The 25,716-nt window shown below is 43.7% G+C and overlaps 1 protein-coding gene across 2 annotated transcripts in view; it reads left to right on the top strand.

Moving 5' to 3' along the window:
* The window catches only part of LOC114448122 (teashirt homolog 1-like), a 34,128-nt gene extending 19,474 nt beyond the window's left edge, over positions 1–14,654 (top strand). For both annotated transcript variants that reach the window (XM_028424862.1, XM_028424860.1), the window contains exon 3: positions 9,807–14,654. In XM_028424862.1, the coding sequence (XP_028280663.1) occupies positions 9,807–13,342 (3,536 nt within the window). In that variant the 3' untranslated portion in view covers positions 13,343–14,654. The remainder of the gene's footprint in view (positions 1–9,806) is intronic.
* Positions 14,655–25,716: the final 11,062 nt, after the last annotated feature.

Below are 25,716 nucleotides of genomic sequence, written 5' to 3'. Positions count from 1 at the left end.
TACTCAGGATGTTCCAAATCAGTCTCATCCTCTCCCAGACACACTTTGAGTGATCAGTCCGAGGCCTAGTTTGCTGCTGCCAGCATGGGACTCGATGTTCGTTTCTCTATTTATTTCCACGGCCCATGCGTTTTCCCCATATAAAGACAGTCTATGTCCGACCGTGTCACCGCGTGATGGATTGCATAGTCCTCTTCTCTCAGGAAGAGAAAAGGGGGGGGGGGGGTGTTGGAAAGAAGGAAGGAAAGAAGGAGAGAAAGAATGAGTGAGAGAGGGAGGAAGCGGAGTGGTGCGGTGCAGCAGTGAAGGACATGGCAGCTTAGCGCTGGCCAAAAAGACTGTGCTGAACACCTGCTCCTGTCTCCAACGCCCCTTCAACCTCCTCATTACCTGTCAATCTATCACAAGGCAGCCAGATCAAATGTCTGCAGCAGCCAGGACTCGCACAGGGAGGGACGTAGGGGGAAGAAGGAGGGGGGGAACAAGGAAAGAAAGAAGGGAAAGAGAGGGACAGATTGCATGTCTGGGAGAGCTGAAAATGAAGGAGAAGTAAATGGAGCAGCTGCGTGTGCATATCGAAGATCTGTTGAAAATTTGTAGTAAACTTTGTTCAGAGTGCAATTATTTAAAACTTCTGGAGGTAGTTTGTCATGTTGCTAAATTTAGAATTCATGGATACAGACTGCATGCCAGCTGGGTATAGCTTTATTTAAATATGTTTTATCACTGATGATGTTATTAGGCATTTATTTTGAAATAAATGTAAAAAAAAGTAACACACGAGGAAAATATTCTGAAAAGAAATTTCTTTTGTCCGTTTTTGTTTACAGCACCTTCTGTCCTTTGATTGGCGCCTCTCAGTAAAAGACATGAATCAGTGACAGACATCCACCTCTGCAGGAAGGCGGGTCCTGTAGTTTCAGATTACAGCCACAATGCTACCACTGTGTGTGTGTGTTGACATAGGGTTTATATACCCATATTCAAACTATGTAGAGATGCATCTTTACACATACAGGAGTTTATGTATGAAGAGTGTATGAGTTGTGTGTATTTATATGTGTGTTTTGATATATGAGACAGTGTATTCATGTGCTGTACTCTGGATGTGTGTGTGCTTTAAAAGGCAGATGAATTTGAGCTCATCAAGGTGCATTAGTGCACACATGACCAGTCCCAGCCCTCTAGTTCTGATCCCTTTCAGTCCTTACTCTCTCTCTCCCTCTCTCTTTCTTTTACAGTCTTTCTCAAGCTCTCTCACCCCTCTCACTCCTTTAGTGTGTGAGCTGTGGTGATTTACGGTAATTATCCATCGTTGGGTCATCTATCAGGCTGGCTGTTGCTAGGAGATGGAAGCAGCTGCTGCTGGCTGTTGTCTTGTCAGGGACAGTGCATGTGAGTGTGTGTTTGTACATACTTATGTTTGTGTGTGTTTTTCCTGGGATCTGGGCAAGGATGTGTGCACAAGTTTGTATGGAGGTACTTCTGTGTGTATTTATTGGCAATGTGTGTGTGTGTGTGTGTGTGTGTGTTCAGGTAAAATGGTCCGTCCTGATTTAGGGATTTAAAAGCGCAGGTGGTGTAAAAGAAAGAAGGAAGCAATGGAGTCAATGGATGGAGGAGGGGATTATAGGAAAGAGGGAGACGCTGGTGAGGGTGGGGTCAGAGGTTGAAAGAGGCCAGGTGGAATCTGAGTGCATGTGTATGTGGGGAAGGTGGGCAGCTTAAAAGGCACAGGTGTGTGGTGATAGACAGGGGAGCTGTATGATAAATTTATCCAGGCAGATGGAAGTTGGAAGAAGTCTGGCCTTGGGGAGTCATTTTAGTGCCTGTGAAAATTGCAAGACTGCGTGTGAGTGTGTGTGTGTGTGTGTGAAGTGGGGGTGAAGTAAAGTCTATTTTCTATTGGCAGGTGATCATCCACAGATGGTTGCTGGTTCAGATCCCTGCTGTGGGGCCTATTTCTCTTCATTTTGCCATTGTAAGCCACCGTAACCCATTGTGTTGACACCGTTTCAGGTTTCATGTTCTAAGCACACCATTGATACTGGAGTAGATCTGAACACACACACATACACATTGAAAGGTCAGCTGCAAACATTAGAGTCTTAACAGTCTGCTTTTAGTGAAAATGTGAGAGGGAGCTTTTAAATAACGGTGATTTTTATCACAGGTCAGAGATTGCTGCATGTAAATCTAAATGTAAAAGTAAACAAATGAGGTATCATAAATGGCAAAGTAATGGCACCTCTATTCACTACCAGTTATAAGCACAGTAATATTAGGAAGATAAATAGTTTCAATAATGAAAAAAAATGTAGATGTTTTTATTAAAAGCAAAGCTACAAAATAGCAGCTATGCACTGTAAATATTGAGCCCACACAGATGAAGCTGTCCTCACAGCGTTTTACCTTCCTAGTACCGTAGCTTCACACTAGTTCCATTTGCTTAACCTGCTGGCAGATCTGTAATAGGCAGCTGGATACAAGCCACGCATCCATACGAGCCCCTGCAACTGTAAATACAACCTCCACTCCCGGCTCTCCATACCGGCCTAATTAGCACCAGTTAGCATTTGTCATTGCATTTAGGGGTGAAGATTAGGAACACCTCTCAATTAATCTGCAATCAGCCTGTTTGTTAATTAGCTAACCTGTTCTAAGTGGCCTTCAGGGCTCTTGTGTAATTAGCTAAGCTGCTGAGAAGCAGGCCTGCGTGTTGACATTGACCTAAAACGTACACACACAACACACACACACACAAGCGTCTATATGCTGCATGAGACACACAGTTCTGCAGATGCTTCCAATCATGGTCAAGAGGGACTAGAACCCCCCCGCCCCCCCAGGTTACCCCCGTAAATTACACACAAATACACCTTCTGTCTTCTGTGTGTTTAAGAAAAACATGTGTTTAAACACATATGCAGTGTAAATGTATTTTTGTCCTCCAACATACTGTTCCCATCCAAATATAATTCATATATTTGCACATCGTCATGCTTGCGCCAAGACACTGATTATTCCTCTCTTCACTCTACAGCAAACCTGCATCCCTCAAAAGCATTCTTAGAAAAGGCAGGTGGGAGAAAATACATACTGTACTCCCCATGCACCTACTCTCTTTTGAACATTTCATCCTTTTCAAGTGCAACAACATCCCCACCAAAATGAACAGCTTCTCCATTGCTGTGTCAAAGCATTTTTTTTCTTGCTCACTTCAAAGCCATTTGTTTACTCTGCTGCCTCCTGACATTGTCTGTGGTAATTAAAGGAGCGCACTGAAATTTATGGTTTAATTATACAGGCCTTGTTATGCAGAGAGGACCAGGATGGGCTGATATGCTCAATAAAAATAAATAAATTCCATACGGGTTTATTGAACGTGCTTTCGCATGCAGGGTGCAATCGTTCCAGCCGCTCAGGTGTGTGTGTGTGTGTGTATGCGTTATTGTGTTTATGTGTTTTTGTGTATGCAAATGTGTGTATGTTTATTTATGTATTGCCTCGCAGGACAGCAGCAGCCCAGCGTGCAGTGCTAGTGGGTGAGAATGAAATTAAAAAAAAAAAAAAAAAAAAGCTAGATGAATTGCAATCGATTGGCGCTGGTTCACTGTATTGATCCCTGAGCATGTTAAAGCCTGCTGTACTCCATGAAGAACACTCAGTCAGTCACTCCCACCCTCAATCTCTCATCCACCCTTTCACCAGCTAACACACAACTCTACTGTACATACAGCCACATTCTTCCTGTGTTGTTACTGCATGTGTAAAAAGCAGAGACGACAGTGACTGCTACTGCAGCTTGAATATGAGTGTGTGTGTGTGTATGTGTGTGTGTGTGTGTGTGTGTATGTGTTTTGAATTTGTGCGTGCACTGTAATGGAGAGTGATCTTGGCTGTGACCCACAAGCAGCTCTTCTGAACTGATCTTTGAGTTGGGTATAAATAGCACTCTCTCTATAAATAAAACAGCAGCACCTTTTACACTCACTCTCTCTCACTTTACACACACACACACCCTGCCCACTTGGATCGCCTTTTGGATCTTACACCTGCCCAGACACAATCATATGCACAAATCCTCCCACATAGGCATAGCCTATTAATCCATATATTATTCTCTAGAGGTCATATAGAAATGACTATAGATGACTATGAGACTTATTGATATATTTACATGAGGACGTGACCTGCACCTACTTAGCACTGGGTACCTGTCTGACCTCTGACCCCACCTTACTTTACAGAATGGTAATCAAGACAAGTGAATGCCACAGACAGAGCAGACCACACATTAAGCTGACTCACTAAAGAAGCAGACCGCTGATAATATATCATTCACATATAAAGACATTTGATTTGGACAGACATGCATCTTTAAAACACACTAACACACTGCTATCTAAAGCATCAATGCTGTGACTTTACACACATAATGCCACTGGTCTGCTGTAAGTCAGCGTTACTTGAAGTGTTTGCGTGGAGCCACCAGCGCAAACAGTCACCAAGAAGGCTGCCGGTTGACTCACTGAATATCTGCCAATAAAACAGAATTTCAACACTAATCCTGTTTGCACAGCACTTATTCACTTTCACCCCACTTTCTACGTCAGTCCATTATGTAGCTATGTGTCTAAAGAACAACATGTCCCATCCGCCGCTGTCTGCTGAGCTCAACTCAGGCTAGAAGTGTTTTGAAATGGGGTGCAGAGGGGGGCGAGAGATAAATTGGTACAGCGAGCTGGAATGCTGCAGCAGTTATTTAAGGCCCTGTAGGTGCTGCCTAGGCCATATGCTCCCATTATTCCGCTTGGGAGGGGCCCATGTGGGCGTGTGAGCAAGGCTGGAGAGGAGGAGGAAGAGGAGGAGGAGGAGGAGGGTGGGAGAAAAAGAGAAAGAGGGGGTAATGAAGGGGAGTGAAAGGAGAAAGGTAGCTGAGGAATTATTTTAAGGAGAGCTCCCCTATCAAGAACGAGAGGAATTTTTAAGAACGGGATGCCGGGAGAAGCCTGAGATGAGATGAGAACGTATTAGCTCCTAAAGTAAATGATCGCCTTCACCCTCAATATCCGGCTCTTTCACTGTCGTCTTTGCATAATTCATCTCGTCAAATTTTGAGGTGTGACAGAGTATAATTCATGAACTCCTGAACTTTTCAGGTCGATAGCTTCTCTTCTAGGCCTGGATTCTCAATCATTTTCATATCATGAAGCTTAACTTAATGAGATTCTGTAGGGATGTTTAATTTGTTACCTGTTGATTTTTTACAGTTCACTGTGGAATGTATGCGTGTGTGAGTGTGTGGATGTAAAAAAAAAACTACTATCAATGGCCAGGACAAACTTTTGCCTCCTTCAGACTTGATTTTATGAGCAGAAATTCTCCTGAATGATTTGTCCATTGATAAAACAAAGCTCAGATAGAGTGTTGCTGTTAGATTCATATCTCAGTCTCTTGCCTCTACCCCTCTATTTGTTCTTCCTATCTGTTCAGTCTCTTGTCAAAGTGAGGCCTGTGTTCCTGATCAGGGCATTGCTCTCATGTTAGCCGCTTCACGGGAAGCACATCCCAGCATTCCCTCTGACACGCCGGCAGCAGCATTACCATAATTGGCTTTTCTACATGACGGGACAGAGGAAATAATAATGTCATTTTATTTACAGCCCTCTTGTCCCGGTCCGAGAGCTATCACCCCCCCCCCCCCCCCTTCTCCCCCTCCTCCTCCCTCTTTCTCCTCTCTGCACCATACACTGACATACACCCCTCCTTCTCTTCCTCTGTCTCATCTTTCCCTCTCTCCTTGTGCACGGCGCAAATCCCGTTCTGCCACGGCGTGTAGGTCAAGCGATGGCTTTTTGATCAGCTCCTGTCCAAAGCCATCAGGGTTGAGAGGCACGTAATGGAGAGCAGGGTGACAAACAGAATCTGGGGAAGGAATAAGACTGCCAGTTTCCTATTAGGGGCCGGCCTAAACGGCCTCTGCCCCCCCACCCACCCTCCACCTACCCTCCCCACGATTCTCTGCCCGCGAACCCAGTCCTGCACTGCCTAAATCACATGAGTGAAGGGGCCCGTGATTGGACATTAGTGCCGCAAATGACTGCAGTGATTGCCCCCTCTTCCCAAACTCGCATCAAATAAATAAAGAAATGTGTGTAAATAAATAGAAGGAGGGGTGTTGGAGAAATGGGTCTGGTGGTGGAGGTGGCGGCGAGAGGAGGCTGACTGGTTTCATCCCTTTCTTTTTCCTCTCTCTCTGTCTCTCCCCTTCGTTTCATCGCCTTTCTGCCTTTCTTATCTGGTTTGTTTGGCTTTGACAGCGGCCAAATGGTGAAGCTCTGCGAGCCTGACAGAGAGTTTTATTGATTTAACAACCAGCAGACTCTCAGCAAAGAAAAGGGAGAAGGCAAAAAAATGGATAAGGGTGGAGAAAGATAGCAAAGTTTTGAAAAGGAGTGATATGTTTCTGCTTTACTCCCTGCCAAAAACACTGACGTGTCTGTTGCTTGTATTTCATTTGGTATCATTTACAAAAATCAAGTCATACAGAAGGTTACACTGTGTGTGTGTGTCTGTGAGGGAGAATGTTTTCGAGATGATCTGTGCTTAGGTCCATCATGTTGTCCCATTGTGAGGCCCAGTGTTGTGTTGAGGCAGGATACAGGGCGTTCACCGCAGTCTGTTCATCAGAAAAACATCATATCAAACTGTCTGTGTGTGTTCTCCACACAGAGACAGGGGGGACTGCACTCAGTCTACTCTGGGGTGGTGTTAAACGCACAAACCTGATCACAGTTTGCAAATGTGAAATCTGCAGTGACACATATCATTCTGTAATATTAAGTTACAAGTCAGATTGAAAGGTGCTTCATGGCTTCATTAGTTAGCTGGTCCTTTAGGAACTCTCATTTAAATAATAATAATCAATGAGTCAGATAGGAACAAAACGCACACTTGAGTTCTTTTAAAGCTCTTATCTGTAATCAAATATGGCTCTATAGCCCACATGAAAAGCTTTGATGCATTACAGCAGTGTGCATGTCAATCTATTTGTGCATTATGCATGTTTAAATGGAGCTACCTCAACCCAATGTTTGTACTTCACTTATTTTGCATCCCTTTTTATTATTAGTACATTAACCCTACGTGTGAACTTTAGGAGATCAGTGACACAGGCGTGTTAATTCCCTCTTCCTTGGTGTGTGTTGTTGTTGTTGGTGATCTGGCGTGGCTGGTGGCGGGCTTGATTGCTGCTGCTTCTGACAGTGAGTCTGCAGTCCTATCCTGGCCACGCTGCCGCCTGTCTCCTTGATGGCGGCACGTCCCCGAGCAAAAGTGACAGGCGCTTTGGCGCCTGTGCAGATGGCCCTGCTCACAGCCATCACCCACTCGGCAAACCAAACCGCCAGGGACGGCACGCCACAGCCCTGCCCCTTCCCCAAGCCCACCCCTCGCTGCCGGTGTTGTTCCGCATATGTGCATTCAGGACGAGAGAAGGAGCTTAATCTGCTCGCCAGTCAGATTCACACATCCTCAAGTTGCAGTGATTGACTTGATATGTAGCTCTTAATATTTCCCCTTCTTGCTTCAGATTTTAGCATCCTGTCAGAGTAGATGCAGCATCTCCAAACAGATTGAGAGATCATTTATTTCAGACTCACGTTCAGCCACATTTCATCATTAAAATTGTACATTTATGGTTTGCGAAACCGTCCACTTGCTGCCTGTGATTTTTACAGATGTCTGTCTCTGCCAGTCTTTTGTCTGTGTGCTTTTGATATCTCCCTCTTTGTTGTTTCCATGACAACATGGCAGGACAGGAATTGATTGACAGGGATCGTCAAAGGGTTCCCTGGCGACCTGCTCATCGTTCGAAGCCCCTCCCTGCTGCAGTCTGTGTTTTGTCACTCACCCAGGGATATTTCTGATCTGCTGCTTCTCATTCCTGCTGTCTGTGTGTGTGTGTGTGTGTGCGAGTGTGTATGTATTAAACACTGCCAGCTATTGGGGTTTAGCTTTTTTTTGACTGCAGCTGATGTGTGTGACTCACATAGGTAATTCCTACTGTATGTTTGCAGTGTTTTTGTGGGTTTATAGTGAATGGATAGCCATTGTAAAGGATGCTTAGTGTACTAAATGGCTGATATGTGTTGATAGCCTCCTCCTCTAGATGCGGGTAAGTGAGAAAGAAGGCACTGTAACAGAAGACACTCTGCAGATGTGTTGTAGAGAGTACAGCACATAATGCTAATCTGCTGTGTTAGGGATTTTCAGGAGTTTTAGAAACTGTCTCGGTCTCAGTCTGTCAGTGGGATTGAAGCGCAGCCAGGTTCTCCTGTAGTGCTCTCATTTCACAGAAATCCTGTCAGGCGTTAGGGGAGTATGTTGCTCATTTGGAGAAGGGTGTATCAGTAGCACACAGCGAACTCAGACTTATAGCCAATATTATGGTCGGTGGGTTCAGGTTTGCACTGTAAGAGCAAATGTGTATGAGCTGGAAAATGCATAAAGTACACACGTACGCATGGGAAGGTGAGCGTGCGGGCAAACGCGCATTCGCAAACAGGCACTTACAGAGGCACTTGCACGCACACACATGCACATCATCACACAGTCACAGTTGATGGTGCAGCTGCTCACCTCCCCCACCTCCTCCACCCATCTCCTCTCAGGCAGCAGTAAATGGTGCCAGTGTATATATATCAGGTATTATGTCCACTTAGATTATGATATGACAGGTTAGCGTGCCGTTTGAAGTTGACAGCACATCTGTTTCATCAGGAGAGAGTGATACTGGCATCTAGGACACACATCTCACCATGCAGGAAGGAGATAAAGGAAGAAGCTAGGGGGCCGTCTTTCCTGTCTCCCTGCCTCCCTCACCCTCTATCTCCTCTTTTTTTCCTTCTCCTTTTTCTCTTTCCCCCACCCAGCAAACTCACCACCTCCTGCTCACTTTTTCTTTCTCCCACACGTCTTCTCTTCATTCACTCATTCTCCCCCCTAACCACCTCCTGTCTCTTCTACTTACTGATGCTTGCTGTGTTTTCCCTACCCTGCACTTTTCACATAGTCTGCTCTTCTATCTCATTTGCCTTTACACATTTTACAAGTAAACCTGTTACATCTGAGCCCTTTTTTGTTCCTTTTCGTATCATCTTCTGTATACGAACAATACACAGTCTCAATTCATGTAGCATTCTTTGGCCAGTTCCTGCTGTGCTCAAAACAAAATGACCTTCAGCTCATCAGAGTGAGTTAGGGAAAGCTGTTTTATCTCAAAATGAGTATTTTGTTTCTTTCCCTCCTCGGCCAGTTGTATAACATGAACATGTGAAGATCTAAACTTTGTAGACCGGGTGAGCGAAATGAAATAAAGCTTGGAGAAGAAATAAAGCAAACGGGGGAGGTGAACATGCAAGCATGCAGCTGGCTAACAAGGCCAAACAGCCAGTCATTTCCTGGGGAACATGAGGCATGTGTGGAGGAATAGATAGTTGGGAAGGAAAAGGACAACTGTCAGAATCTCAGTGATTTATTTTTCCCTTGGAGGCTTTTTTCACCACTGGCTTTCAGAGCCACATGTGTATAAAATACACACAAAACTCATGCATGCATGCATACACACACTCACACTGGATGAGAATAAAAGCCTACATTTCTCATCGTTGAGTATTCATTCCATGTTATTTTGACAGTGGTCCTGTTAGTGTGCTGTAAATCTTTAATTTCACTGAACTGACCTCTTTTCTCTCTTCTTTTTTTCCCCCTATTTTTGTCTTCTGTCTGTCTTTGTACTCCAGCGTACGTGCCCGAGGATGAGCTCAAGGCAACCACTCATGATGAGGAAGAGCACCTGCAGGATGATGGCCTCTCATTAGACGGCCAAGACAATGAGTTCCTGTGCAATGAGGAAGAGGAAGATGTGGATGGAGGCCAGCCACCTAGCTACAGAGACTCTCCACTCAGCAATGGCACTAACCCTGATGCTGGATACGGGTCTCCACTCAGCGATGCTAGCGACCGACTCACAGACTTCAAGAGCACCTCTTCCAGGGACGGACAGGAGAGGGAAGGAAGTGCTTTGCCTTTCCATCCTAACAACGGTCTCTCGTTCCAGGATAGCCTGGCACAGATGAAAGCTGTCTATGCAAACCTCATCTCAGATGCCTCTTGGTCTAGCATCACAATGGACATCATGAAATCTAAGCCTGCTGCTGCTGGTAGTGTCAACAAAGCCCTCACCACATCAGAGCCTGTCTCTACTGCCTCTACTGTTTCCCCAACTACAACCATAAACAAGAGCGGTGGGGTCAACATGGCTAGCAGTCACCATAATGGAAGGAGCTCCAGCACCACTGTCAACCACACAGGCAGCGTGAGTGGCAAAACTAACGGCACAACCGCTAGCTCTGTTAGCAGCCATAGTGCAACCAGCACCAGTGGGAGCAGCACTGGTGGAGCCACTAATGGTAGCGGTGTAGCCTATGACTGGCACCAGGCAGCACTTGCCAAAACTCTTCAGCAGACCCCCTACCACCTTCTGCCAGAGCCTAGCCTCTTCAGCACAGTGCAGCTCTACCGGCAGAACAACAAGCTGTATGGCTCTGTTTTTACTGGTGCAAGCAAATTCCGCTGCAAAGACTGCAGTGCTGCCTATGACACACTGGTGGGTTTGACAGTCCACATGAATGAGACAGGCCACTATCGAGATGACAACAAGGACAACGAGGAGGAACAGGGGAAGCGCTGGTCCAAACCACGCAAGCGTTCATTGATGGAGATGGAGGGGAAGGAGGATGCCCAGAAAGTCCTGAAGTGCATGTACTGTGGCCACTCATTCGAGTCTCTGCAAGATCTCAGTGTTCATATGATCAAGACCAAGCATTACCAGAAAGTGCCTCTCAAAGAACCAGTGCCAGCCTTGGCCACTAAGCTGGTGCCCCCTTCAGCTAAAAAACGTGCTATCCAAGATGCTATAGTCTCTCCATGCTCCCCAGACTCTGTCCATATTGGTAGTGGTGGTGGAAGTGTATCTCTTGGGGATGTTGGCAAAGACTCAAAAACTGTAGCTAACCCCTATGTTACACCAAACAACCGCTATGGTTACCAGAATGGCGCCAGTTACACATGGCAGTTTGAAGCCCGTAAAGCTCAGATCCTCAAATGCATGGAGTGCGGGAGCTCGCATGATACGCTGCAACAGCTGACAGCCCACATGATGGTTACAGGTCACTTTCTGAAGGTCACAAACTCTGCATCCAAGAAGGGCAAACAGCTGGTCTTTGATCCAGTGGTGGAAGAGAAGATTCAGTCCATCCCACTACCACCGACCACCACTAGACTACCAGTTCCCAGTAGTGTTAAATCTCAGCCAGTCTCCCCTGCCCTCTCCTCTGGCTCAGAGGGAAAGAGGGAAGTGGGTGAGGACGAAAAACTTGAAAGTGGTGAGCCACTGGAGAGAAAAATTAAAGAGGAGAAAGATGACTCAGGAGAGAAATCAGAAGCTGATAACACATCATATAAATACCTTAGAGAAGAAGATCTGGAGGAGACACCTAAAGAGGGTTTAGATATTCTGAAATCCCTTGAGAACACAGTATCCAGTGCCATCAGCAAGGCCCAGACAGGAACACCCACATGGGGTGGCTACCCTAGCATTCATGCAGCCTACCAGCTGCAGGGTGCCATGAAGAGCTCAGCTACTGTTCTGCCACCAACGGTCCAGAGTGTCCAGATGCAGCCAATGTTTAACAGTGGGCTACGAGGTCTTGTGAGTGACCCCAACTCAGTCATCCACTCACCTCGGAGCCCATCCTCTCCTACTCCCCTCAGGAGCAATGTCACTGCCATGGAGGAGCTTGTGGAGAAAGTGACAGGAAAAGCTGCCACTGTGAAGAAGGAAAAAGAGGAAAAGATGGTGAGCCTGGAGCGATGCCGGCCACCATCGTTAGTAAAATCCCCTTCCCCTGCACTGAGAGACCAGAGAGAGCAGTTAGGGTCTCCGAATGACCTTTCTGTATGTAAACCGTCTGGTATGAGAAGTAGCAGCCCAGGCAGTGTAGACTCAGAGCTTATCTGCAAGAAGGAGCCCAAAGAGAGCCTATTGGATAGCCACAGCAACCATTCCAAGAATGGCTCTGAGGCATGCCAGTCTCCAGTAACTAATGGCAACAGTCTGGGCATCATCACTGATCACTCACCTGAAAGTCCTTTCATCAACCCTCTCAGCGCACTCCAGTCAATCATGAACACACACCTGGGGAAGGCCTCCAAACCAGTAAGCCCAGCTGCAGATCCACTATCTATGCTTTACAAAATCAGCAACAGCATGATGGATAAGCCTGCTTTCAACCCAACCCCTCAGGGCAAGCAAGCTGAGCCCACCAACCACTTTCAGCTGTATGAAAACAATGACCAGCCCATAGACCTGAGTAAAAATAAGTCCACCACTAATAGCAACAGCAACAACAACAGCAGTGCTGCGCTCCTGACCAACAGCAATGTAAATGGCAACAAACCCCTCCTTTCTCTCACTGACTCAGTCTCCTCTCCTCTGAGAGAGAATGCTCTGATGGACATTTCTGATATGGTAAAGAATCTCACAGGCAGACTGACACCCAAATCTTCAACTCCCTCCTCAATTTCAGAGAAGTCGGATGCAGACGGCAGTGCTTTTGAGGATGCTGGAGAGGACCTCTCACCGGTGCAAAAGAGGAAAGGGAGACAGTCCAACTGGAATCCCCAGCATCTCCTCATCTTGCAGGCACAGTTTGCCTCTAGCTTGAGGGAGACCCCAGAAGGCCGATATGCCATGACTGACCTGGGCCCTCAGGAAAGGGTTCACATCTGTAAATTCACAGGCCTCTCCATGACCACCATATCCCACTGGCTGGCTAACGTCAAGTACCAGCTGAGACGGACTGGGGGCACCAAGTTTCTCAAGAACATGGACTCGTGCCAGCCCGTGTTTCTCTGTGGCGACTGTGCCTCTCAGTTCAGGACTCCCTCCTCCTACATCAGCCACCTGGAGTCTCACCTGGGCTTCAGCTTGAAGGACCTGTCCAAACTGTCAGCTGAGCACCTACGGGAGCAGCAGGCTGCCTCAAAGGTGATCACAGACAAAATGACATTTGGTAGCCCTCTGTCAGCCTTGACCACGCCAGAGGACGACACAGGCTCTGTGTACCAGTGCAGACTTTGCAATCGGACATTCGTCAGCAAACACGCAGTCAAACTGCACCTCAGCAAGACCCATGGCAAGTCTCCAGAGGACCACCTGGTGTTTGTCACTGCTCTGGAGAAACTGGAGAAGCTCGACAAAATGGAGAAAGTTTAAGCAAGCAAGACTAGAGCTAAGGGTGAAGACTGACAGCTGTGGAACTGACTAGAATTTCATTGCACTAAAATGACATTGTTCACAGTTACTGCACTGGGCCGAACTGAGCCGCCAGAAAAAAAAAAAAAGTCTTATTATTTTTTTTTGTTGTGATAACTGCCTGACTGGACCATGTCTTTTCATGTTTATTTGTTTTTGTTTTGCCAAGCTTTTTTACACTTATTTTGTAATATATTTATATGCTATTTGTCTGATCTGTGCATGTATTTTAGTGAATCAAGGTTAAACACAAGATTTTAATCGTTTCATGGCAAAAATACAACTACTGCTTCAATGGTAAAAAGTGGTGAGCGGAGAGAATGGGTGGAAGATTAAAAACTGTATAATACTTGATATGAAGAAGGTGAAAATTAAATGTATACACCAAAAGAATGAAAGAATACCCTGAAAGACTGAAGTAGCACCTTAGACAGTTGAATTTGTAAAGAGAACATGTTTTGAAATATCTCGCATTTGTCAAAATCTGATCAAGGATTATCATTTCCCTCCTCTCCTTCCTGAGTTTCTGTCACTGCAATGTTTTTCTTTCCTTTTTTTTCTTTATATATTTTTTTATTTGATGATGAATGGCCTGCTCATAAACCTGTCAGTGTATTAGAAAAAAAAAAAGATAAGTGAACATTTGGAAAAACTGAAATGCTGCTTCTGGTTACGAGTCAATCAGTGAAAACGAATGGCCATCAGTATGCAAGTTTGCTCAAAAAAAAACTTTTCCTTGTTGTGAAGTATCACCTTATAGCAATTTTCCAGTTGTATGGTTTGTTACAACTTTCTCTTTCTAAATTGTGTCGCTTTATTCAACTGTAAAGAGAACAGTCCGTTACGTGTAAATGACTACCAGTGAAATGTCAGTACTCCATAAGACATATCTTAACATTTGAAACGGCTCAACATTCTTTGTATCTTAAGGTGTGTGCATTCTCTAACTTTTATATTGTCATTTTATATACAAAAACGCTTAAAAAATAAAAACAGATGGTGTATATAGATATATGCTGTAGAGCTATGAAAATGTCCTTTTTTAAAGAAAATACAAATTTAGCTTCTTTGGCTTGGTTTACAGAAATGATTTTAATTATACTTGCATCCAATTTGATGCATGAAATGGTGTGGAAAATAAATAAGCGATGCACAATGACTATACATTTCAATGTTTTATCGACAATATTGTAAAAAAAAAACAAACAAAAAAACTTTTTAGCACCAATTAGTTTGTTTCATTTCTTTCTCAATTGTAAAATAAACCCCAAAGCAGTTGTTAACAGTCATATTTGTGGTTCTTGTGTGTTCTTTTGTCACCGTGGTGCACCAAAACGTAGTAGGAAATTTGCTTTCTGGCAAACTGAAGCGTTCGCAGCCAACTGAATCCTAACCTTCTAACAGTATTTGCTTTTATGCATTGCAGAGGTGAGATTCACAATGTCTCACTATTAGTGTGCTATAACAGGACCGCTTTTATGTTTGCCAATTTTATTAGGAAAAAAAAAAGAAAAAAGAAACGTCACTGGTGTCATACTTATAGCTGATGACTGAGCCACATCACACCGCCAATGATTATTATAATGATGAAGATGACGGGGATGATAAGACTGTAAGGCTGCCTATTGTACTGTAAGAAACCCATGCTAGGCTTGTGACTGGCCTTCGGAGGGCCCGTTCTGAAAGAATCAGTGTTATATTAATGACGGCAGTGTACTTTTTGCCTGTCCTCTTGGAACTAAATCAGATGGGTGTCTGTTCTGCTTAACTAAAACTTGGCAATGAGGAGGCTATAATCAAAACTGAATTATATCTTAAATTTGATACTTAAGACACTACTCATCAATTTGTGGTCTACATCTTTCAGAGCCAAATTTGATGTGCATGCGTGCAGTGAATGCCGTATTTCATATATTTTTTGTTTGGATAAAATAACCTTTTGTGTCACTTGTCACTCTGCAGGTTTATTGGCAACTTTTCTGCCTTCTCAGGTTGATCAAATATGATGTCCATCGCTGCAAAAAAAAACATTGCTATTTTACTTTCAACATTGACTGTTTTCATCTCCTTCCAAATGAATGTTTGCATAGTTACTTGCAGAGACTGACAGGACATTTTTGCACCTTTTTGGCTAATCAAACTGCTCCAACATCATCAAAGTCTTTCAGCCTCTGCTGTTGCACTTTGGCAGTAGTATTTTCTCACCATCTTGTGTGTGTGCAGCTGCATCTCTAACTTCATTAAACGTCTATTACTGCCTTAGCATTCAGCTTGTGTGAGATCTAAGAGCGATTCATTATGTACAATGACCTCTACGTGACCCTGACTTAAAGGTAAGCAGTGAGTAGTGGGGTTTTCTTCCTCAGGCAGCCCTGCAGGTGAACCGTCTGCATCAGGAATTTGATCTCTCATCTCACCCTCATGTCTCAAGTTTCTGATAGAGTACTTACAGTACCCGCCTTTGTATGGATGAAGCCATGCTGCAGTGTTATGACTTCCATTCCTCACACTCACAACATGTCTTGTGTCAGCTGAGTCAGTCACACACACTCTCCCAGCTATATTAGCATGAGTGTCTTTGTGCAATTACACACCTCCTCGATCTGGCTGCACCTCGCTGTGTTGATACATGGATTCGGTGACAAAAGAAAACACAGGCAGAGGGCAGATTAGCCCGGCTGAAGATGCAGCTTCCTCAGAAAGGGGCTGCTAGAGTTGGGTTATAAAACAAACAAGGCAGATAAACAAGCAACATTTGGAGGAGATAGTGTTCCCTGCACACCAGAAATAAAAAACACCTTGTAGGTTTAATACCCCACAGCTAAACCTGTAATTTTGCTGTGCCGTCAGATAGCTCCTGAGCCGATAGAGACTCTTTCCTGCTTTGTTAGAGATCAGTGCACTGTTTCCTGTGCGTATTCTATGTAAATTACATGCGATAATCGCCACGCACGGCACAATGCTGGTTCCCGTGGTGCAAACGGAAACCGAGGGTAGATAAACGCAGGCTGGGCAGATTTGCATAGCCTTTGTGTTTTGGGCGCTGCTGAACGTGAGCCCTGAGGATTGGTAGGGATTTCCTCAAGGTTTTGTATAAGTAAATGCCTGCTTCCTCCCAGGGCTGGGACCATTATGTACAGCAGACAGGGGTGGGTGTAGACAGAGGGCACAAACGGAATAACAAAATTACCTGGGCTGGTGGGAACACGGGGAGGGAGTATTAACCTCCATAACTCACTGCCTCTGCCTCTGCCTAGATAGAGCAGGGATGCATTGGCATTTGCATGGGAATGTGTCCTCTGCTCTGATTTTGTGCATTACATTAAGTGCACACTGAATTGACAGAACGCTGTCACTCTCTGGCTAGGACTCACATAGACATGCAGAAACAAGAAATGGTGTGTTGATCCATGATTTCTGATCTTTTCTCAGTGGTTCAAGGTGTGTTATTTCCTCTCAAAATGCATGTATGCTCAGGGGGAAACACACCTGTGGTTTTTCCTTACAAGCCTTTTGTTAGGGCTTAGTATGTTCTCGGTCGTTGTTCCTGGTATGTATGTGATAACGGCATGAAGATCATTGTCAAGCACATAACAAAGACAAAGCTCCTGCCGAGGATCACATTGCATTTCTGCAGTCTGTAAAACCTCCAACTTTGCACACAACTCCGATGTATGGTTTTAATACCCTTCCAAAATACCTCAAACCAAACAAACAATGTCTGACAGAGAAAAAACAAACAAAGCAACAACGACTGAGAGCCTCGGTACTGGATCAGAAACTAAAGTCGGAAAAATCTGTTTGGATCCTGATAAAACACCTCATTGTAGAAACTGCATTCAAGAAGTTATCAGTATTCATGTTTTGCAGAAGATACCTGCCTCAGTCTATTTTTATGTTCATCTAAGTCAGCTCGTGGACTTGATTGTAATTATGTTGCTAGGCTTCATACTGTAAAATGAGCAGGATCTGTCGCCATTCTCCATGAACACCAATCAAAAAGGGTTCTGTTTGGCACTAGTACTGTTACACTAAAATATACGCTTTTGGAGGCTGAACATCCACTTTAAAATGTCAGCTGCATGTAAAGGGCTTTGATAGTGTAGTGAAAATAGTATTCTTTACCCATAATGAGTCTGAGTATTATTCATATGGATGCATTAGCTATACCTGATGAAGTCCATTACACTCAACTTTCATGTCTTTATCCATTAAAAACATGTCATGTCATTTCAGGCATTTCAGGCAGGCAGTGTGATAGGCATGCTGATGTAGCTGAGAGTGCAGCACCGCAGCTGGTGTCAGTAGCAGTGTATTTGTATTTTTTTGATGGACACGCGGCAGTCTTTCATCAAGGTGGGTTTATTTTGCAGTGGGAGGGTTGATGTGACAGAGTTGTCTTCAGAGAATGATGGTGTTTGACAGCAGCAGGCTAACGGATGTAGGAGATCATCTCAGTCTGCCAAGCCTTTAGTTATGATGTGGTGGTGGATGAGATCTGCAGGTGTGTGTCGCCAGGCCCTTCATCCATCACAAGCCCGGACAAAACACAAAGCATACGGGGGGATGAAATGTTTCCTCCATCTTGGTGGATGAGGGATGTGGTTTTACAAAACAAGATACGATACCTATCCATTCTGTTCTCCCACTGTCATTTTTTTATTTCTTTCTTCTTCGGGGATGGGGTGGAGGTGCTGGGCCTGTTTGTTTTGTCGTGTATCTTTGTTTCTTTGACTTTCATTAAGATATACACTATAAGCCACGCACCTTTCCATGAAATATGTATTTGAATTCTTAATCTCTGAGCTACAAGCATATCTGTTACATGTTTTTCTGTGTAGCAGCTAATCTATCTCTATTTGCCTCTTCACCTAGGGACATGTCTATAGCTACAATAGTAGTCCATTATATATGAAAGATTAATCACATATTTTCTCTTATCCATTGTGTGCATGTACGATTTAATCACTGACCTCTCAGGATTTTTTTTATTTTATTATTTTTTTGAATATGAGAACTACCATGTTCCTGTCATTTCCTATTTCAAATCAAAGAGGTCAACATGGAAAATGTCTCAAAACCAATTTGTGTTTCAAAAAGACCCTTGAGAAATAGTGGATTGTGCTGTGTTTGATATGCACAAAGACACTTATCCCTTATCTATCTTTTCAGAGAGAAAGAGAGGGAGATAGAGGGTGATGTGCTCCAGGAATCAGTGCTGCCTCCATGAGATATGATGCTGCTTGATTTTGATCATTGACATTTGCTTTTTCATGCATCCCGAAAAACAAGGCCTCCCTTCCATTAAGGAATTATTCAAATGACCTTCAACAGTGCATGTTTTCCTACAGTTTTGTTGTGGGAATATGAGAACACATACTGACATCTCAATTACTTATGCAAGGCTCAGAGTGGGCCCAGTGGATGCAATCACCGTGTGTGCAATCCTCAGTCACTCCGAATCACAGAAGCTCCCGGACAGACACACATAATTCAGACAAGTCAGACAGGATTTGCATACAAAGACTAAAAACAAAAAAAGGAGGGCATAAATAAAAAATGCACCATCTTGAGCGAGAGGAGAAGGTAGAGATTCTGGGGGGGGAAGGGGAGGTTGGGGGGGGGGGGGGGGGGGTTGGGGGGTAGACCGGTAAATTGTTTTAAAAAGGTCTTGCATGTCATGTTGTGTATATAAAAGGATTAGACTGATATACAGAACTGATATTGCCCTTTGGCATTTTCTTTAATGTTGCGTTCTACTTAAAAGAATATGTATCTGTATGGATAGTATTGTAAAACTGTTAATGTGAAGCTGATAATTAAACATAATATTCTATCATATATATTTTCATTACCATTAATGCTTTATTATTGACTACAAATAATGATCTGAAGGCCACGATGTACTCACAATGGACCAAACAGTGTTCAAGTGTCCATCTTTATCCCCTTAAAACACCCTTTTTTTCATCTTCTGCCCTTCTGGAGGTGACACACTGTCTCATCGTGGGTGATGTGTGGTGGGGGTGGTGGTGGTAGAGGGGGGTGGGTGAAGGGGTAGAAGGGCTGTGGTGGTTAAGGGGGGGGGGGGCATAGAGGTGGGGTGTGGGGTGCATGGGAGGCTAACCCGGCATCCCGTCATTAGCGTTGTGCAGCGGAGATGCAGGGGCACCCTGACACATGTCACGGACAGCCAGCCGAGAGCCCACGTATGAAGCTGACACGCTGCGCATAATTTATCCCGTGACACGATCTGCATGTCGAGTTGTTGATCTGTTGTGTTTGGTTTGGACATGGGCGCTCTGGCTCTGGGAAGACAGAGAGGAGGGAGGGGAGGGGAGGGGTGGGTGTTATTATGCAGGTGGGGTATGGGTGGGGGTGTGGGGCAGGAGGAGAGCGAGGGCGAAGAGGTGGCAGTGTGTGTGTGTGTGTGCTTTTGAGGGGTGGTGGAAGGCAGCATCAGTGTGTAGCACACACTGAAGGGGCGACACATTTGTCATGTCCACTGAGAAGCAACATATACATAAACAAGTACATTCAAATTCACTAATGCAGACACTAAGACTATCTCTCTCTCTCTCACACACACACACACACACATACACACACACTCATGCACACGCAAGCACATTCTCACTTTGGCGATATGCATGTTGAGTCACAGTGAAATCAGAGCCATAATCTTGTCCCCTAAGACATCTGTTCATGAGTGAAAATGACTAATATTGTTGAAATGACCCCATGTCATTCCATTGGATGTGATTGTTTTCCAGGCTTCAGCTCCAGTGTGTTGTTAAAGCATCGCTGACACAACATCTCATCAGCTGCACATAATTTTTGCTTCAGTGACTCAATAAAGCATTTGATGATGAACATGCAGTTATGTTTGTGCTTCTCACTATAAGAACACTAAACTAATACGAACTGATAAGTCTATGGCTAGATTTTGACTGGGTTTGACAGCAACGTTAAAAACATGTTTGTTGATGTTCAAATCAGCAAAGATTTGATATGTTCATATTAGTACGTTACATTATACATTAGTTTAGTTACTCTGTGTGTGTGTGTCTTTTGGACATGTTCGTCAACCATCAACTCCTACCCAGACCCCCCTTGCCTGGCTCGTTTACATGAATTATGCATATGACCAGTCTTGTTAGAGGAGCCCCTCCCTCATCACACTCCTAATCCCTGCTGTTGCCGCGGTAACCAGATTAGACATGACTGTGAGGTACAGTATAGGCCCTCAAGGCCTTTTTTTTTTTTTTTTTTTGGACAGGCCTCATCCTAGGCAGGCATGGATGAAGGTCTGGAGGTCCTATAGGCCTGTAGGTCACCTGTCTGCTGATATTACTGTACCAATGCTGGTGGTTGATGGGAAATATTCATTTCACTTCAGCAAATGTGTTAGCATGAACCCCAAGGGCTATATGTAGGAATACAAAGCATGGGTTTTCAGGTTTACTTACACAGATTTTGTACTTCTTTAATGAAGACTTCAATGAGGTTTGATTAAGTATGAACCTAGATTGTCTTGTGTAGATTCAATGTTTTGTGTTCTTTGTGTTTTCATAGTTTATTTAACACAATTGAAGTCTTTCCCAAAGAATTACACAGGGCATAAGTAGATCTAGACCACAAAGCACTAGAAGACTGAAAAAAGGGGATGTCTATTCTACAAATATCTTGTGAAATATATGACTAGTGGCAATTCAAAGGCAGTGATATCTATGTTGTCAATTGGTAGGTTGTTCTATCAAATTGGGTGGAATTTTGAAGATTAGCCGCAGGCTTTTTATAGGCTACAAACTTAGCTACGTCTACAAAGCTGCCATTGTTTTTTAAACATTTAAATGTGGTGCCAACAGAATAAAATTCTGCTTGTGCCAAATACAAAAACTTGGCAAGACAACAAAATAGCCATTTAGTACAAGACCCTTGTCACGAAAGACATTCAATCACATGGGACAGGATGCAGACGATCACACGCTGTGTGGACCTAACAGTGGTTTCTGCCCTGACCACATCAGTCAATATGCTTTTGTTAATATTACGTTAAGATCAGATGTGAAACCACAGGAATAATCTCACCGTGGTGGGCTGTGGGATTTAACCTGGAAGACCTGCAGTGAAAAAAAGTCCCTTTTTTCAGTGAAGACATTAATGGAGATTTTTAGTGTCTCATAAAAGTCTAAATGCTGTTTCCAAGAGTTGTATAAACTGATTATTTCCCGGAGGATTTTGGACCTCTGGGGCATGTATTGTACATTCATTTGCTTTTTTTAAAGGACAGTAATGTGTTTGGAAGTAGTTTCCCACACCCATCTCAATCACTGCTCCCATGTGATCTCTTATTAACGTTATTGTTTCAAGCTTTTGTAGTTGGAAGTTGCAGAAAGTAGAGGTTTCTTGGACTGCAGAGACGATCGAGGAGGCCTCTTTTGTGTTGTTGCTGTAGATACAGCAACAAAAAAGCCCCAAACTTCCAATTTAAATCTAGAAGTGAGAAAATAGTATGTGTAATGAATGAATGAATTATCAAGAGAAATAATACTGTTACAAAAAGATATTTATTTATTTGTTTGTTTAGTTGTGGTCGGTGCAACCACGAGATTGACAGTTCAATCCCACCCTGGCTGCATGCCCATGTGTCCCTGGCCGAGATACTTAACCTGAGTTGCTTTGAGACCCATTGAGTCTATATAAATATGCATAAACACCAATTATAATAAAATAAAACTTGTTACCAATAGATAAAAAGTCCCTTTCAAACTGACTAAAAGTCCCATTAACACCCACTAACATCTGGCTTTTCAGTGTGAAAGTACACAACACTGCGATTGGCTGCGATATAAACACGACAACTGGATCTGACACGCTCCTTTTCTGCTGCAATGCTAAGCTACATTTCTCACCTTTCAAACATAAAAACAAACTTACAGACATCCAAAATTTTGGTGTAAAAAAGTGTGTCAGTTAACCTTTGACCATCGTGGTACCAATTTCCTGGAAACAAAAGTAAAATGAAGGCAAAGTGAAACAGACTGCCATTGTAGGCAGCTTGCATCCAAACGTCCTGTTGTTATTTCAAGCCTGTTAATTTCACAGCACCAGTTGGAGTTGTCCATCTGTTTATTAAAGGTTAACTGCCTCCACACTTATGAAGCGCACGTTTCTCACGATCTGCAAAGTTTACAACTTGCAGACAGTGGCTTGTCTCTGACACATCTGAAAGGTTTTTCTTCTGATAAAGAAGTAAATGACAGGTTTTGTCACAGTTTGCCTGGTATAAATAACTGACGGGGGAACCAAGAGCAGGGATGAGAAGTAAGAAAGTAGCAAAGACGTATATATACTAGAAAAAACACAGCAGTTTGCATTTATAGTATTTGTTAAAGATGTAAAAATGACAGACAATAAGAGAGAACAATAGTTTTTTTTCTGATGAAGTAGTCACGACTGAAAGCTTTGGTGTGCAGAGTACAGACGGGCAGACAATTCAGTTAATGGCCACAAATCCCTGCAGTGGTAGTAGGCTAGGCAGCTGCAGTTCCTGGGTGTTGATTTAATGGACAGCATGTGTCACTTCACCAAGATAATTTTACTTTGCCCATTGCATATGCGTGTACTGTATGTGTGATGCATTTGACTGGTTTCGAGGTATGCCAAAACCAAACTCTCTGGTAGTTTCTGCTCCTAGAGCAGTTTGTTACAGACATTATTTCCGGCTTGTGTGCTGCTTTTCTTTTTGCATGAAAATGAATGGACTAGTCACTCATGTAACCCTAAAAAAGAGAGAGGCCTTTTGCTTGTTTCTCATTAGAGCTTTGTTCTGACAGAGAATCATGTGATCTGTCAGGGAAATAACGGCTTTAGGCAAGATTTTACTAGGGTCCTTTTCCATCTAAAATGTTTGTCCAGAGGAAGAAATACTTGTGGTACTTTTTAATAGTGCTGGAGAGCAACAGATACAAGTTACTTTATTTATTCTGAAAGGCTTTTCTAATTAAGTAGACTTGGCACTACAGCACCAAGAGCTTAGAGTTGACACAATGGACTGTAAATATACATGGACAAACCTTTGATGACATCACTCATAGATATTTAAGAGCTGAGGTGGCCAGGCATCCGTGCAAGCAGACAGCTAGTGATCTGAGACCGCACTTATCTGTCTCACGGCTATAAAGCTGGAGATTGACTTGCTTATGGAGCCAGCCTCAAGAGGCCATATGAGGAACTGCAGCTCACATTCATAGCATTCATTTTATGTCTTGCATGATCTCAACAGAAGCTTCAATAAACTCTACCCTAGCTTACTGGACCGGCATCAGTGACCTGTATGTCAGCAGGGCCAGGGCCCTCCTCTTATATAATAGGCTTACATAGTGCCAGCCACATGTCAAACACCTGTTCTTGCTTCTCACAGAAGCCTGATGCCAACTGCTATTGTGTGCTACTGTCCACCAATTCAAGTGCAAATCGGGTCTACAAGAATTTCCTTCGGGATTAATAAAGTCTTATCTTATCTTATCTTATCTTATCTTATCTTATCTTATCTTATCTTATCTTATCTTATCTTATCTTTGTGCCAAACAGTATGAATGATTTTCAGCTCACGAATAGTAGCAATACTGTCATTACAAAAAGTAGCTGTTAACATGGTAGCATTAGCATCACCTGTATGCATACCAATGCAGAGATCCTAATAAGTGCTCCATTTATAATAATTTTACCTTAAATGTGCATACAAGAAGTTTAAAAGAAGCTGGTTGCCATGGTGACTTTTTGCCCCACAAATTTTGCTTCCTGTTCCTGAACTGTGCATGGGAAGTGACACCATGTGATAGTGCTACCAACACATTTTGCTCAACGGTATAAGCCCCACCCAGTCGCCCCCCCTCCCCAACAACCAGCACCCAATACCCCCCGCCCCTGCACCTCACCACCCTTCTTCTCCTTTGTTAAGCCAAGCTCGGAGTGCCATAGACACAGATGAAGGCGTGGAGAAAACACATGCCAAAAAGGCCCCCCTGCCACTCTCACTCTTGCACAGCGACAATGATAGGCTGTCATCACACAGCGATCAGCACTGTCACCCACAACATTGCAGTGCACAAACATACACACACGTATACAAGAGCACGCAAGCACGTAGACGCACACAACACAAACATGCATATACACAGGCGTACACTCACATACACTCACATACACAGGACCCACGGCTGTGAAAATCCGCACCAGCCTCGACAACACTGACAACCAAGTCACTGCTGTCACTTCAGTTATTTTTACACTGGAGCCTGACAACACATCAAAAATCCCTCTCGCTATGGGAACAACATGAGACCACTGCATCAAGCCCATTAGACGCCACGTGTCACATCAAATATCTAATTATCTGCTATTCAATATTCCCAATTAAGTTGGAAATGTTCACTATGCACATTCACACAATAATTTACCACAGTGTTGTGTACGCAAACTGAGATGATAAGTCTGGTGTAGCTGTTAAAAATGAGAAGAAGAAAAAAAACACAGCTGCATTGCTGTCCTGGTGACAGTGAGGAGGCTGAGGTAAATCCTGGAGAGAGTGATCGCTTGCTGTGGTTCAATCCTGTTCTCTGCAGATGAAATCTGACCAGTAACAAAGAGGTAGTGAAAGAGTCAGTTATTTTAGTAGCTTTTCTTTTTTTTTCTTGTCCAGGCTGGTGGAGCAAGAGTTAACTTTTTTGGCCCTGGCTGCTGTCAGCAAGCAGAAGGCAGCTATGTGATGAGTCTGATTGGCGGCCGATGGCGGTGAGATCAGTGGCAGGGCTGTGCGATGGATGCCATCTTGGCCGGCTTGTGATGTGCAGTTTGTCGCCCGGGCTTCACTAGGAAGGAAAGCCTTGAAAATACTGCTGGCTGTCACTCAAAGAGAAATGTGGTGTAGTTCCAAGGAAAGAAAAAAAACCCTTCCCCAAATACCTTTTTGTTTGCTATCATTTCCTCCTACAGCCACAAGGATATGAGTGTTACAGTAGTAAATATGCTGAAACATCACAGTTACTGTAATATGTCCTTATTAAATGACACAGACTACAGAACCAGTTAGACATGAATGAATAATTTAACACACTGTACCTAAACATGGTTAGATTCTCAGTCAACCCATGTAATTATTTGAAAAAATATACCCATAATACTGTCAGATGACCAATCACCAGTGTGGTATAATGTTTGTTTAAGAATATAAAACTAGTTAAAAGCCATGTATAGGAAACCCCACTGTCTACCCCATCAGTTGATAGTCATTTTAGCCATCAGAATGAATCAATGTCCTGACACCTTGC

The sequence above is a fragment of the Parambassis ranga genome, chromosome 16 (assembly GCF_900634625.1).
Source record: "Parambassis ranga chromosome 16, fParRan2.1, whole genome shotgun sequence".
Lineage (NCBI taxonomy): Eukaryota > Metazoa > Chordata > Actinopteri > Ambassidae > Parambassis > Parambassis ranga.
This window is presented reverse-complemented; position numbering and strand designations above follow the sequence as displayed.